This window comes from Fulmarus glacialis, unplaced genomic scaffold (genome assembly GCF_000690835.1).
Source record: "Fulmarus glacialis isolate BGI_N327 unplaced genomic scaffold, ASM69083v1 scaffold8930, whole genome shotgun sequence".
Taxonomy (NCBI): domain Eukaryota; kingdom Metazoa; phylum Chordata; class Aves; order Procellariiformes; family Procellariidae; genus Fulmarus; species Fulmarus glacialis.
Window position 1 is genome coordinate 1 of NW_009188314.1, and position 16,268 is coordinate 16,268.

General features: G+C 39.2%; 1 protein-coding gene across 1 annotated transcript; it reads left to right on the top strand.

Annotated features, from left to right (window-relative positions):
- Window positions 1–414: 414 nt before the first annotated feature.
- On the top strand, window positions 415–5,869 carry SFT2D2 (SFT2 domain containing 2; the record flags this gene model as incomplete). Its single annotated transcript, XM_009578174.1, has 7 exons — window positions 415–501; window positions 881–966; window positions 2,046–2,127; window positions 4,171–4,206; window positions 4,317–4,375; window positions 5,143–5,172; window positions 5,830–5,869. Coding segments are annotated over 7 exons (420 nt in total), but the record flags the coding sequence as incomplete, so codon positions are not given.
- Between the last annotated feature and the right edge of the window lie 10,399 nt (window positions 5,870–16,268).

Genomic DNA, 16,268 nt, shown 5'->3' on the forward strand with positions numbered 1-16,268 from the left:
AGCCGGAAAATAAAGCGGGGGAACGGGAACGTGCCCGTGCACTTGCTCGGTGCGGGCAGAGGAAAAAGCCCGCTCAAACAACCCCCCCTCGCCTGTTTGCTTGGAGAGCTGGCGGAATAGCGAAAGTGAAAAAGTTGCCGGTGCCGGCGAGCGCGGCGTGGGTGGGCAGTCCCGCGTGGGTACGGCGGGAGGCAGCGCTCCCTCCTGCAGCAACTCCCCGTCGATCCTCGCGGAGGGGGGCTGTCCCTTAGCAGCACCCGCGCTTCCTACGGGCGATTGAAGAGGGTGATTGAAAAACAAACCGTTTGTGCTAGGACACGGTTTAGCATCTTAGAGGAAATTCACGCACCTGATATGTGGCAAGATCTATTAGCAAATAGTAACTTGCACTCTTACTTTTCTCCTCGTTTCTAGGTTATTGATGCAACTTCATTAGGTTGGGGCACCAGAGTGAAAGGCTTCATTGCTTGTTTTGCAATAGGATGCCTGTGCTCGCTCTTGGTAAGGACCTTTTGCCAAATCTCCCTGATATTTGAGTTTCGGGGGGCCCAATAATTACAGCCTTGCTGTATGTTGTTGCTTTAATTTTTTTTTTTTTTTTTTTTTTTTTTTTTTCTGGGGCAATGCAGGTCACTGAGCGAGAATGAAGCATTCTCTGGGAAGACATCTGACTCTGTTCCAGTTAGATGCGATGCACTAACTCTTCACAAGAATGCCCATAAATGCAGTTTACTTGTGTGTGTGTGTGATTCTGCAGTTTGGGTTTAAGTTTTTCTAAAACTTCTTTTGTGTTGTGACATTTCTTGGATGTATTTTTTTTGCAATTTTAAAACAGTATTAATTTTTTCCCCCCTTTCTCTCTCTAAATGTTCTTTTTTAGGGTAGTTGTCTGCTATGGGTACCAAAGAAAGGGCTGATGCTCTTTGCAGTGTTTTATACACTGGGGAATATTGCATCTATTGGGAGGTAACAATCTTTATATATTAGTTCCCTAATAAAGATGAGAAACTAAAGCAGAATGATAGGAGAAGGTGCATAAGTGGTAGAAACTGTTGCATTTGCGTGAGATTTGCTTATGTAGTTCATTCTCTTGTTGCTGAATTTTAAAGAATAGCATTTCCCTAGTAGTGCCCTGAAATGGTAAAGAAAATTTTTATTTTGTTTATTGTTATTAGCAATGCATTCAAGGTAAAAGTAAAGAATAAGTAAAGAATCAAACTCGTGCTGTGAGCATTGAGGTTTTTTGATTTTGTTGGTTTTTCCCCCCTCAAGATAAAAATAATTCTTTGCCATTTTGCATTTGGTAATGTTCTGTGTGTTTTGGTGAATATATTTGGGGCAGTCTGTCTGTCAGGGTAGGCCTGTTTGGTAAGCCTTTGTGGCCATTGAGGTTCCTGAAGCATAGCCCCACTGACTTTGTGACAGACACAACCTTCTGTGACTGAGGAAACTTAACATGATGTTAGAAAGCACAAGGAATGGAATTGGAAATAACATAGTAATGAGGGAGAATAATATAGCAAATGAGTCAGAAATATCACCTTAGATAAAACTTTGACCTTGTATAATTCATGCAGTGTCAATCACCAGGGCTCTAGGTGAGGGCTGCAGATCTGGTAAGGGATCAGAGAATGGATCCAGGCCTGAAAACAGCCCTTTATGTAGAGAAATTGAGCTGGATTACCTGGCAATCCATGCAGAGCCTCTGTGGCTGTTGTTTTTGAAGAGCAGGTTAAAAAAGCATCTGACAAGAATGATCTAATTGAAGCTGACCTTGACCTATGCTTCTAGCTAGATAGTTCTGCTCTGCTTACGTTAATTGTAACTGAACAAGTGTGAATAAAATTATAGAATAAATACCTTGCACAAAGAAAAGCAGAGTCTCATTGTATATCCTGTTTCTTTTGTTATGCAGCACTGACTAGCATAACAACATAGTGTATTGATGCCCCATATGACAGCAGACAATTTAACAAAATAACCCCCCTTAATGAGGAATCTTACCTAGAATCTTACCTGTGTTCATCTTATTTTGTTTTTCACAGCACTCTTTTTCTTATGGGACCAATGAAACAATTGAAAAGGATGTTTGAGCCTACACGTTTGATTGCTACTATTGTTATGCTTGTAAGTACCAAAGGAAACAGTTTTAACTCATGCTAACCTGTAAACAATTTCCACTGTAAAGTCCTTTCATATACATTGATCTAACTATGTCTCAAGATGTGTTTGTGGGTGGTTTTTTGGTTTGGGATTTGTTGGGTTTTTTTTTTTTCCCCTTAAAACATCAAACATCCTGCACATCTGCTGTAGCAGAAAGGTATGTGTAGCACTAGAAAACCACCCTCATATTATGAAAGACTGAGCTGAAGCCAGGTTGTTACGCTAAATGAGCATTAAAGGTCTGTGGCTGGCGTGTGTGAACTATGCACATGCTTTTTTAGGGTGCTTGAGGTCGCAACATCATATTTTCATGTTGCTTAAAAGATGAAAGATTGGAAACTAGTTTTTAGAAAGTTGTACTATGGAAGTTGCTAGACATTCTATTTTGCATAATTTTGTCTTTCTTTATTCTATCTGATTTGCTTTAAAGAGCTGTGTAGGTATTTCTACCTTGATAAAATTGTCATTTCCTGACAAAGCAACTGGGGAATCTCTATGCCTTGGTCATCTTGCATTAAAAATACAAAAATCATCCCAGTTGGCTGATAGCTTCAGGTTTTGAAAGTCATATGACACAATGAAATTGCAAATTCAACATTCAACTGAAGTCAGCCCTTGGAATTATTTTTATCTTCAGGAGACGGGAATTGTGGCCAACCTTCTATTGGGGAGTGTGTGTATGAAAATTGCTGCTAAGTTTCAGACTCTTTCTTGTTTAAAGTGCATGTGCTTTTTTGTCTCTTCCACTTCCCCATTTTCTCTTGGAGAGTCTAAAATCTGGAAGGTGGTTTAACTTGTATGAAACTGTCCTCTGATTTTCAGTGTGAATGTCTTCAGAGCATTTGCTTGGCATTAGCGCTTCCTATTTTCTCTTTAAACATCCAGAGAGGCTGCAGGCAATGATAGAGCTTGAGAAATTGTGTATGCTCGCAGAGCAGCAGCAGGCAAGAAGCCTACTGCGTGGTGTGTTTGTTTTGTATGCATTTAGGATGCCTGGAGTCGGGAGAATGCCTGGAATGTTGTTCGCTGGAATAAAGACAGTTTTTAGATGTATGATGTAGTATTTAGACCAATATACCAATCACCACCTTAAAACTAATGGAAAAACTACATTTAATGTCAACAGTCATGGTTGAGGTGAAATGTATGATTTCTTTGGCAATGCATGTGTTACTGTCTTGAATATGCAGTACTAAATCTCTGTGTGTTTGTTTTGTTTTTTTTTTTTTTACCCAAGCAGAAAAATGCATACATAGTAGCACAATGGTACGTGTATATCAAAAGGCTGTTAGATGTTGATGAAGGAAGATTATCAGCATCTGTCATAACTAAATGAGCTGTCGTGTCTTAAATTAAAAATGAAACCTTGAACTAAAAGGAGGCTCCCGTTAAAAAGAAAATAATCCAAAATGGCCTACTACCCCCAAGATCTTAACTGTAGTAAAGACAGTTTGAATGGCTGTGCTGGACTTTATATTAAACAGGAGAGCTACTAAGCAATAGCTGAAAGTTCTTGAAAGTGTATTGTAGTTTTAATTGGTAAAAATTAAGTAATGACATAACTTCAACCCCATGGTAACCTTGAGAATCAACAGGAAATATGGCATGTACAGAAGCAGAAAGACTAGAGCTGTAACTGAAAAGTTTTACTTACGCAAAATGATGAAGTGTGGTGTATACCTATGACACCAAGAAGTGTGTGGGATGACGTAGGAACCTGCTGATGTTGCAAAAGAGCTGTAGGAAACTCTTCCTCTTGTTCCTTTGCAGCCATAAAATTATTTTCTGGAGATAATCAGGCTGCTCTTTCCTCATTGCTTTAATTCACTTCAGAAATGCAACAGCAAGAGCAATTTAAATAAGGGGAACTCTTATGCAGGGTTGAATAAAACTGTGAAATGATGTAATCTGTTTCTGTCTCTGTGAAGGAACTTATTACGGTGTTACAATATCTATAAAAACTGGAGTTGTTTCTATGTTTAATAGAAATCGTTTGTTTTCTTCTAGTTGTGTCTCATACTAACACTGTGTTCTGCTTTCTGGGTGAGTACTCGAGTCCTGGAGTATACTGGAATATATTTTAAAAATAAGATGCTTACATTGTTGTCTCATTGTGTGCTATGTTCCCCCCGGCCCCTTCTCTCTCTCTCCAGTGGCGTAAGGAAGGACTCGCGCTCCTTTTCTGCATCTTACAGTTTTTTGCCTTGGCATGGTAAGTGACTTCTGTCCCACACACTCCATTTTCTATTGCACCTAATATTAGTAGCTGAATTGTGAGTGGATTTTGACCTTGCATGAGTTAGAGGGAAGGAGAATTTTTACCTTGCCATTCCCCTAGATGCAAGACAACGCATCAATGAGAAGCTGACTTGTTGCTGCTTCTTGGTCTCTCACACCACTTCAGAGGCTTTGGAGATGGAGCTCAGGACTCCATCTCTGGGGGAAAGTTCCTTTGAAAGCGCTTAATCACTGTGAGCTTGAAGTAAAACTGCTTTTTTTTCTTTCCCTTTTAAATCAATTTGTTGCTTACTGTCTGATATTCCTTTCTTACTCTCCTGAATTTGTCTTTTTAAAAGAACCAGATGTGCCAATCAAATTAAGTGTCAGTGTTCTTTAAGTTAACATACACGCTGTGTAATATCACAGAAGTGGTACAGAAACTGGTACGAACATCTAGCCAGCCCTCAAAATTAATCTTACCCGCCTGTGTAGGCGCTGGAGCATGAAGAATATTGGGTGCAGGAAAACTGTTTAAAATGCTTCTACAGTATGCTCCCTGATTTTGCCATAGTGTTTCACAACCTGGCTGGGCTAAGATGACTTGCAAGGATACTCATTCCTGTGCTCACAAACTCAAAGCTTCATTTTGGTTGTGTATCTTGCAGTTACCTGTTTAGAGCATCAGAGGGGTTGCTCTTCTTGTTTGTGACTCTAATAAAATCTGACATGAAGAGTAACTTTAAAAATCTTCCTTCTTAGGTACAGCATTTCCTTCATACCATTTGCAAGGTACGCTTCCCTACTCTCTTACTTTTTGTCATCTTGAGGTTTAATGATACAGAAGATTAGTTTATAGAAGCATTGTAATGTATGGCTTTAGATGTTTTTCCATGGTGGTGTTTTAGGGGGAGGAAATGCATGCAGTTAAACCTGAAAATGAAACTAAGCATCTTCTCTAGTGGGAGAACACAAATGTAACAAAATGAGAGGGTTTCCTATAAAAATACGTAAGTGTGCTGACCACATGCTAAACTTAAGGATTGCCTTTGGAATGCCTAAATGTTGGTCCAGAATGCTACTAGAAAAGTGTATCCTTCTGTGCACCTTTTTTCCCCTGTTCTCTCTCACAAGCACTATTCTGTGCTTGAGCACACAGCGCTCTATCCCGCTCCATTAGCCCTACCCTCCTTCAGTGCACTGCCTCAATACAGGCTTACAGGTCTCATTTCCATTGCAGTCGGGCAGGTGGACAGTGAGCAGGCCCGCTTGTCTCTAATGCATTCACATAGCCATGCAAATTATGCAAGCGCAATTAATATGTGGTCAGCTGATCTTTAAAGTCCTCAGTGTCAGTGTGATAGCAGCATGGAATGAGTCTCATCAAGCAGCATAACTGAGGTGACTCTCTGTTTGTTTGTTTTTTTTTCTTCTTTCTCCTGCCTGTAGGGATGCTGTGAAGAAATGTGTTTCGGTCTGTCTGTCCTAACAGGAATACTGGATGCTTCACAAAGTTCTAGGAAGTATAGTAGAACTATGTTAAGATCACTGTGTATTTTCCTACTTCTGTCTTAAACGTGTGCCTTTCAGCTTGTTGTTAGAAGCTCCTTGTGTTAAATCTAGTGTATGGAATTGCTTGGTTTTGTAAGCAATGGTGTCTGTAGGACAGGATGCTCGTGATCAAATGAAGTTCAGCCTGGCAGAAGAACTGGGCAGAGATCCAGAATTTGTTATGATAATTCTTATGTAAAATCATGTGTTTGTTTGGTTTTGCAAAAGTAACAAAGTAATACATGAAGTCTGTAAAATGGAGACCTCGGCTCTGATGGGACTGTGCCAGTCTAAAGGATTTCTTTTTCAAGAAAAAGAAATCAGTTGCTAACTGATTTCTTACTGACAACTTGGTTTTTTTTAAATAGCCTTATGTCACTTAATCTTTGCACAGTTTGCCTTGGATAATGGAATATTGGTGTTCTTTCTTTTTCTGCCTCTCTTGCAAAATTTTAGGTTTATGAGTCTTCTAAAAGATTTAATTCTAAATGAAAAGACTGTTTTGGAGTAAGTGTGAAATGTTTGCATCTTCAATGAAGTATTTAATTTTCAGTTTAGACTGATGGTGTTTCCTTAAAATACCTGAAAGGGACACTTTCATTTGTAAAAACTTGTTCCCGTAGGAAAAGCACTTGCAAAATAAGGTTAATAGAATTTTTCAGCTGCAGGAACCTGAGTTCTTTGCCTTACCTACAGCTAATGGCAATACATACAAGGTCAGAAACTGAAATTTTTCACATGAAGCTCACTCTTCTCCCCCAGCTGTAGCACAGGAGCAGTGTGAAGCTGAGGGCATGATAGATAAGCAAAGAGAGAATTTCTCAAAGGAAAACTCTGTTGATAAGGTGGAAGTGGGCTATTGTTTAAGCAGTCTGGGCCGGGGAGAAGACATTTTCTTTTGAACTTGTAAGTAAGTTAAAACTCCAACAGTTCTTTTTGTTTGTTTGTTGTTTTTTTTTTTTTTTTGTAAGTAGGAACAGTTTTGTTTCTCCCAAAGCTCTTGCATACACTAGGGAACAACTTCGGCTCTGAGGAGAAAGTACAATTTCCTATTGCCTGTCTTAGCAAAGACTGTGTAACAATCTAGCTGCCAGTTCCAAACAAATGCTGAAAAGTCGGTATACAATTCCAAGGTCACTGTACATTATCTTATTTTCTGAGCTATGTATGATCACTTACTCCCAAACCATTGCAGTGGTCAGTGGTTTAATATCTGAGCACAGATTCCTGCTTCTGCTGTGTGAGATACTGATGAACTGCTTTCACCTTTCCTCTTACCAAACTGTCTTGCTGGAGTCAGTGTCTATGAAGATGATTATCCAGTGGGCTTTAGTATGAACTGAAGCCTCTCTTCCTCCATCTGCCAAGAGTTTAGTCATTTAACAGCGTTGTGTTTGCATGGCAAGTGTATCCCTGACTTGTACCACAAAGATTTTAATGTAGGAAAAACCTAGATCTACGTGGCAATAAAGCATAGGCCCCCAGTGAAACCAAGTAATTCTATGGCTTCCAGAAAGTTACTAGAAACTGAGTTAATTCAAAGTCTTAAACTTAAGTGTCCTTCTGATAATTTATAAAGCACACTAGCAGCCTGCTGTTAGGATCCTCTTAAAAAAAAAAAGATTCCCTTTTGAGGGTGGTATGAAAGGGAAGTTTTAACAGGCTTTCTGTGGATTCCAGCTGGCTAGTTACTGTTACAAAGGCATTTGAATGGAAAACGCCACCTTGAAAATATGGCACTGATGTTGGGATGAATCAATTATACAGGATGATGTGCAAGTGCTATGTCCTGGTGCTTCCCCTCCCCCCGCCCCCCAGGATTTGGAAGTTAGTGTTGACATAACTAGGTTGACTATTACTTTTCTAGAAAGGAAGAATTAGTTAAATGCCTAAGAGAGACTAGGAATTAAAGAATACTGGTATTTCTTTTCCCTGACTGATCTAAGTATCTAAACTGATGTGTGTCTTTTTTTATCAGGGAGTAGGTTGAAAACCTAATTTACATCTGTTTAAGGGCCCGTGTTAGTCTTTTATTAGGACCTTGATAATGTTTACAGAATTCCTTTGTGTAAGGGCAGTTGAAATGCAACCCTAATGCCTTTTGCATTCCAATATTGCTTTATTTTTAACATCTCTGGGTGTTCCTGGAAAACACTGTAAGTATAGCATACATTATTTCTCCTTCCCCTCTCCAGGAAAGTTAGGTTAACTCGGATCATCATTCCAGGCTCATCAGCAGTCAACGTAACGGAATTTGATTTCTGGGGTTCTTTTTTTGAATACTTTGGATTAGAAGGAGTAAAAGCCTTTTGCTTATTCCTTGACTAGCTTGTGCAGGATTGTGGTACCCTGACTGTCTAGCAGTTCCTCTAGATGAATGCTAGAATTGGGTGTGCTGAATATTAGTTTTCAACTTGCATATTAGCTAACTGGAACCTTTTAGCTGTTGTGAGCACAACCACTTAGTAGTAGGAAATTCAGGAAACTACCGATAGATAGTGGGTAAACTTAAATGGATTTTTTTTTTCTCCCTCCCTCCTATTCTTTTTAAAGCTGTAATTCCAGCTCCACAGCCTTTTACTCAGTAAGAAAGAAGAACAAATCTTCATTTGACTGCATAGCACATGAGGCTAAGCAATCGTGCCCTTAAAGGAAGGGAACCCAAGGGGACCTGGCAAAAATATAAGGATCACCAGAGTGCCACTAGGGTTTATGTTGCCCTTTGGTGTTGTATTTTGTTCCTGTGAAGGTCAGACAGTTGGAGAGACTCGCCATATTCTTGCCAATATGTGAAACATACTCAGGGTTTGTCACTTCATCTACAAGCAGTTTTGATCTAAAATAACTCCTCTATCAGAACAAAACTCTTCAGATTCTTACTCACTTATAAGTAGTTGTGTTCAGGCTATTGCCAAGTTTAGCAGCAAAAGACTTTTCTACTTTGTTAAAATACTGTATTTTATATGATTTGATATAATTAGGGAGTAAACTAGTATATGAATGTTCCCTCTTGACCAGTTTCAGTCTGAATTAGATTATACCATTATACCTTTTTCTTTTTTTGTCATTAAAAGTACTTTGTGTTAAGTTTTGATACCATCAGCTTTGGTTATTGGCTTGGCAGGAAGCATAGCGGGCATTTCTGAAGCCCTCTCTAGTGTTCTATCTTAATGACCTTCAAGGCAAGAATGTTTGTTGGGTGCGCTCTACTGCAAGTAGAGATGTTTGTGTTTTAAATCACAAAGCTCCTTCCTTCCCAAATTCCTTGCTCAGTTGCCTACAGCACTTAACTCAAGGCTGACTTTCCTAAAGAAACTTGTATGATGTTGGATGCCCATCTCGGTAGGATTTGGTGTTCTACCAGAAAGTGCTTTTTGCCCAGCCTGACTGTTGGTCAACTTGCCTATCCACTTTTTTGACTTTTTGCAGTACAGATAACATAACCTTAACCCAGCAGCCTTAGCATACAGTTCTAGCATGAAATGTGCATATCTGGGAGCAGCTGACTTTCCAGATATAGTAGAAATGGAAATGGGGAGGATGGTAGTCATCTGTTCCCGAAGTACTGAGATTCTATACATTAAAATGTGGGATTTTTTTTTTCATTACTTAGAAGTTTTGCTCTGTTTTATGTGATGAAGTCCATTGTCAATACTGATACTGAGATGGTTCTACAGTGATGATGTGAACAATTTCATCCTGTTTAGTATTTTCAGTAATAAGATTGTTCATGAGCTGTTATAAAAACCAAGGAAGACGTTTCTGCACCAAGTTGAAATTCTTTTAAGAAATCATGTTTTAAAAAAGAAAGTGTGTTAGGCTTTACATGTGAATACTTAATATGCAAGTCTGGGTGAGGGTGGAGACTCTGCTATGAGATGGCTTCCAGCTAGGTGCAGAGTGACAGGCTTGAATCCGATCATAACTTGTGGTAGATTGCAGCTGGTGTGCAATGGATTTGGAGGCTCATGGCACTGTTGCTTACGTGCAGTCTGAAATGCATGTTCTGGGAACTGCCTTGTGGAGCAGTGTGGGCACTTGAAGCTCATCCCCTTTTGCTGTCTGCTAAGAGATTGAAAGAGCCTCTGCTGAGTTTCTGAGAATGGTTCTTGCTTTGTTTTGATACTTAATCATGTTAATGAAAGTAAGATCGCTGTTGCTATTGTAGACTCTCAAAACTGAGGAGGAGGATGACGTTTAGCCACACATTTGTCTTAAATACTGATGTTTACAACCATAGCAAATACTGACCACGTAGGACAGAAAGCACAGAAATGGTATATTTTCTTAAAACTGTGTGCCTCACTGTAATGTAACAACACTAAATTTTTTTAACAGCTGTGGAATTGTTTTGTAAAATAAAACCCAAGCTCTCAGAAATTCTCCACAATGTTTTATACTGTTTCTGATTCTGTTTGCTGTTGTGCTTTTTCTATGTATTTACACTGTTTGATTTCTACTTTGATAAATACCTTTTTTCCTAACTTACAGCTTTCTCTATAATGAAGTGAAATCTTTACTTACAAGTGCTGGGTTTTTTTCCCTTCAATAAAGTTGTCATTGCATTAAATAAATTGCTCTTATGATTAATATGTCGTTTTTAATGATGCTGATTCTCCAGATGATGCTGGAATTGCTGTGGGTTGTTTTTTTTTTTGTTTTGTTTGTGGTTTGTTTTTTTGTTTTTGTTTTTAAGTCATTGTCTCGTCCTCACTTCCTTTGCTGTGTACACAACACTTACTGCTGAGGGGAGTTTCTGTGTCACCACGCTGCTGTGCAGCTGCTTCACCCAGCATATGTCTAGCTCCAAGAAATTCTTATTGGCATAGCTGCATGCACCTAGATAGCTGGTTGGCACAACTAGAGTTGTTAAAGTGGGAATGGTATTTTTATTACTTATTTATTTACCTCAAGAGTCAACCTAGCTGTGCCAACAAACTATTAGCTTAGTCCATGCTACAGAGCAAATAATTTCTGATGCTATTCTGTCAGCAAAGACTAGAGTTACGAAACAGCATGCCTCTGGCTCTTCTTTGTGGAATAAATACACTCTGAATAGTAATGTACACTGGAAGTAAGAAGCCGATGATTTATGAATGTGTGTTAAAAGTAGAGTTAGAGGCAATGATTTTAATTTTTTTGTGTTTTTTTTTTTAAACTTTCAGAAAGCATGTCTACTTAAGTTTGTGCCTAATACACATCCAAACACTTGCTGTGGTTTTAATATTCCTTGGCAGTGTACAGGGCTCTGCATTGGGCTGTTCAGAGTACATGAAACTTTCTTCTGGTTGACAGGGCAAACCAAAGCAGTTGCATTTTTTTGCAAGGGTGGTGGTGAGACTTGTGTGCTGTGGGAGGCTGTGTTAAGTTTTCAGTTACTTTTTTTTTTTTTTTTTTTTTTATTGTTCTACTAAGGAAGCTCTGACTAAACTGAAATTTCTGTCCTACAGGAAACTCCACAGTTTTGTTTGAAACAGAAGAAGCCTGTCTTCCTGTAATATAGAAACCTAGGGGGGTTGTATTTTATCTCTTTTAAAAGGTCAGAGCTTCCAAGGACTTGTCAGGAGAGCTTGATACATCTATTTCATATCAAGACAGCTATGAATCTGAGTTCTAAAAGGACAATAAATCTTTTCCATATTTAATAGCTTAAAGCTATTTTGCTTGCCTATTCAACCTCCCGCATAACAACAAACTTGTTGAACTTTGCCACATCGTTCTCATGCTGAGGCCTTAATACCTGAATGATTGTTAAAAAATACAAAATTAAGTCTTCATTTGAAATCTCTAAACAATGAATGATCAACTGCCCTCTAGGGAAGTGTATTCTGTAGATGACTTTGCTCCTTAGAAATACTCTGAAAGGGTTTATCAGTTGTGCTTCAGCATCTAGTCCCCTGAACCCCATTTGTAAATATTGGGGCAGAGTCATCAGCACCACATTCAAATTCAGTGACAAGACTCTCGGAAGGCTGCCGTTCTCATGTCTGCCCCTTTCCCTTCTCCTTCCACAAGATCTGATTTGTAAGAGAGGGTATTTTGTGGATTCAGGAAGTGCAAAGTTGGGGACTGATATTTATTTCCTTCCCTTACTTGTACCTTTCCTACTGAGTTCAGTCTTGGTTGCAGTATCAGTGGGCGTACAGGCTTGTGATTGCCCAGCCATGAAGAGCTGGAGCTGCCTAAAAGGAACAAAATCTTCTGTTTTCTCACTTTTCTGAAGAAAGCTTCTGATGAATTAGAGATGGAATAGTATATTAAGCTGCCAATCTTTGGGATTGATATTTTAAGTTAGAAGATTTGAAACCCTTTTAAGTTTTTCTTGGGTTCCCTTGTGGCATCTCTAAGAGAGGTTATTCCTGAGAGTTTGTGCTTTAAAATCTGTGCAGAAGCAAGTGTGGAGTAACACTGGCATAGTGGCAGAAATGGTAGATTGAAAGTATCGTCTGGCCAACATGATTTCATCACAGCTCTGAAGCAGTGTCAGTTCCAAAAAGTGACAGTGTGAAAACAAATTATTTTATCATGGGCATGTACTCCTGTGTTTTCTAGTTGTGTGTGACAGGATGTGGCGGGCTCACCACTTTTAAGAGAATCAAATGCTTCAACCGAGTTATACTTGCAACTTGTTAACCCTTGTAGTTAACAAAAAGCTTTAACTTACACATCCAAGTCAAAAGTGCATGTTTGATTTCCCTAATATAAACACTGAACCTACTACTTTTGTTCTGGGATGTTGTAAACAGAATTTAAAAGTTTGTTTAGAAACTCTTAAATTCTTTATTTTTATTATTTTCTTAAAAATGGGGACAGTAATAGTTTTTTGCTCTAGATGCTAATCCATGTCTGGAGACAGCACTGAAGATCTTCAAGTAGGAAAAACAAATTAGGGAAAAGTGTAATTATTGTTTAAAACCAACTAACTTAGATTTATCACCAGCCTGACTACCTTAGGATTTTTTCTTTTTTTTTTTTTTTTTTTTTCCCCCCCCTTCTTTTTTAAAAGAAGAAAGGTTGCTCTGCAAAGCTTCCCATGCTTTCTGGGCTCAGAATTAATCTCAGTTATAATCTCAATTATAACACCAGGCAGGGAGGTACTACTTGAACAAGCTGCCTGCCTCACTATACTAAAAACATACCTGGTGGAAGTTATTGAAACTGTCCCCTCACCCCCCGACAGTAATGAAAAGGCTAATCTTCTCTAAGTCTCTTCTAACCTACCAATCTCTTAAGGGGCTGGATCCATGATTAAAAAACAGAGGGAAAGCAGCTGTCTTTTTATCCTCTCTTAATTATTCCGTGGTAGTTGATAGGTGTTGATTTCCTGGGAGTGTCATGGTGATGGAGGTTACATTTCCCTGTGTTGTTGGGACTAAATGTTCAGAGGGGGTTAGTTGTTTGAATGGCTAGTAGGAGCTTTGGAGATGGAAAGAGGGAGTCTTGTTCTCTGCGATTTCATCTGATCACGAAGGGCTGCCTTTTATTTGGAAACATGCACCTAAAGGCCAAAAAACAGCTATCCAATGTCAAGGCAAGGAAGGCCTCTTTAATTACCTTTTTTCTTTTTTTGTTTTTTCTTTCTGTCGTATCTCACCAGCTGGTGGCCAGGAGAGTTTTAGAACGAGTTTAATTAGAAAGTAAAAAATAACACCTTGCTTTTTCCTCCTGTAACTTAGTGAATAAACTCCAGTAAGTGTTGCAGGATTGTTCTTTACTGCTCTCTCCAGTCCTCATTGCTTCATTTGAAAATATGAGTCACTAGATACTTATTAGTAAATCCTGGACATGACTGGAGATATTTGTGAGTATTGTACTTGCATTTTTAACTAGTAGGGGTTAGTTCTGACTGGCTATGAGCTGCGAGGTGTCTGATCCCTGCTTGGAAGTGCCCAGCTCTCCCAGCTGGGTTTCAGGGAAAGTTCACAACATTGCAGGTTTTGTATGAGCGTTTTCTGCTCCCTCTGATGCCCTTATGATTTCCTTGTTTAATTAAATGGGAGACAAGTGCAAGAGGGGTAATAGTCTTCTATCCTTCGGCCCTGCTCTGTCCCACTTGCAGTGGCAATGATTGTCAGTCACCTTGTAGCTGTGTTACTCTGTAAGTGCAGCTACCTTTTCTTCAATGTCAGCTTCAGGGAGATTTAACTTCCAGCCCAAGAAATAACCCACCTGACATCTGAGAATGGGTTATTCTCGGTGCCCTGGCAATACCTACATCCAGTGACGTTAACCTGTTTGTGCCTCAGTTTCAGCATTTGTAGACTTGGAAAAATTAATCTTGCAAGGAAGTAGGAGAGAGAAGGGATGTTTGGGAAGTATTCAAAGTTGTTATTTAGGTGAACAGAGGGACATAAGATTAGAGGATGTCTCTTACTTCTCCTAAAACAGGCTAAATATTCAAAATAAAGATTTCCACCCAATGGTAAGCAAATAACTTTGACTATGAATCTATCTGTTTGGTTTCTCTTCTGCAGCACTCTACCATGGCAGCTGTGTGAAGCGGAGACAATGTACGATGTGAGGAAGCCTGACATGTGGGATGGGATTCATATGGGTCTGGATGTGTATTTTAAAGTAAAATCTCAGGCCCAAGTACATTCAGCTGATCGTTTGCTTGCTTGCATGCGAACTTTTTATTTCTAGGCTGGAAAGATATGCCAGTGGTGAGCTGTGCCTTCTGGATATGTTGCTACACACATCACAAATTGCTCTTACTCTGAACTCTTAGAGCTGAAACACCCTTCCCCACACTGAAAATAGCAACTGGGCTATTCCCACTAGCCAACGACAGGTAACTACTCTCATTTTGGAAAATGTTGTGGTTGCAGGCATCCTGAGCTATGGTGACATAGTTATAAAATTAGAATTAAAACTTTATGAATAAAGTCAGGTATTTTAAGAGATTAGATTTGTGGGTTTTTTTCCTCTGGGAGACAAGACGTCCGAGCATCAGGCACCTTGTGTGAGTGGTAACCAAAAGCACCCAAGTGTGACTTACTTTTAGTATCTGAAAGTGCATTTTATTATTTTGCAGGATGCAAATTTTAGTATGATACTCCAAAGCAAATGCCTTCATGCTTCTCCCTTAGGGACGCTAGCTGTAAAAAAATCCAGTCTTACTGATTAAAAACTTGCTTCCCAGCCCATTACTGGAATGGGTCCCTTATCTATGCCTTCCATATATCCTTCCTTCTCCATAGCTCTGTCTGGGGAAGCTATGCACTCAGGGCAAGATGCCCCTTCCTTCTGCTTTGTGGCTGCCTCCATTTCCAATCCATCTTTGCTGAATTTACTCTTTACCTCTAGTGATTCACCGGTGTCTGCTGGTGAGACAGTGTTTCACTTCCTCATTTTGAAACCCTTCCACCAAAGTGAACTGTTGTCACTTTTGTGCATGCCTTTGATTTCCTTTAAGCTCTAAGCATCTTGAGGAAGGCAGACTGGATCTGATTTTTCGGAGGCTCTAAACTGGTATCACTCCACTTGAAGCCCTGTGGGAGAGATGGGCAGTCAGTACTTCTGAAAACCAAGCTGCTTTCCTTTTTATTTGTCTGTAGAAAGAACTGTGTGTAACGACTGAAATATTACTACTTCTATGAGCTATTGTCTCTTTACTTGCCTCAACTTTGAATTTCCTGATTTCTGAGCAACTAATTCTAAAAAAAGCTGTGTGGAAATACAGCTTTGACTAAAAAAAAAAAAATAATCCCAAATAACACAGATGTATTTGTTTTAGAGCTGTCTGAAAAACTGAAGTTGTTGAATTGAAATACACAGTACTTCAACCAGCTCTGATTTCTGTGTTTATTTACATTTATAGTATAATGAAACTAAAAACTGTCTCACATAGTCTCCTATGCATTTGCTATGCCATTTGATCACATGCAGGGAAAAATTACAATAGTAGCTTCTCTCTCCAAGCATTTGGAAAGGAGAACCCAAACATAAACATATTCCATTATACACAAACATACTACCTGAGATGCAATTATTTTTCCAAATGCGAAGTGGCACGCTTCCAAGTACCTAAATATCCTATAGATTTTAAAGTACATTCTTCAGTTGTTCAACAGTGAAAGTGGGCTGGATATTAACTAGAAGTTGCTATTTGACACCTTCCAACTCAACAAGGTGAGTTGACTGATAATCTAGGTAATTTTGTTATTAGTTGACAATTAAAAAAAAAAGGTACATAAAGGCTGAAAAGAAGAGAGGGAAGATGCGTTAGAGTGTGAAGTTTGAAAGTAGCATGATTGGGACTACCCAGTTGTAAGAATACTTCAGCCCTGTCTGGCTTGCACCTTCTGATGGTGCTGAGATTGCTGAGAACTGAGGGT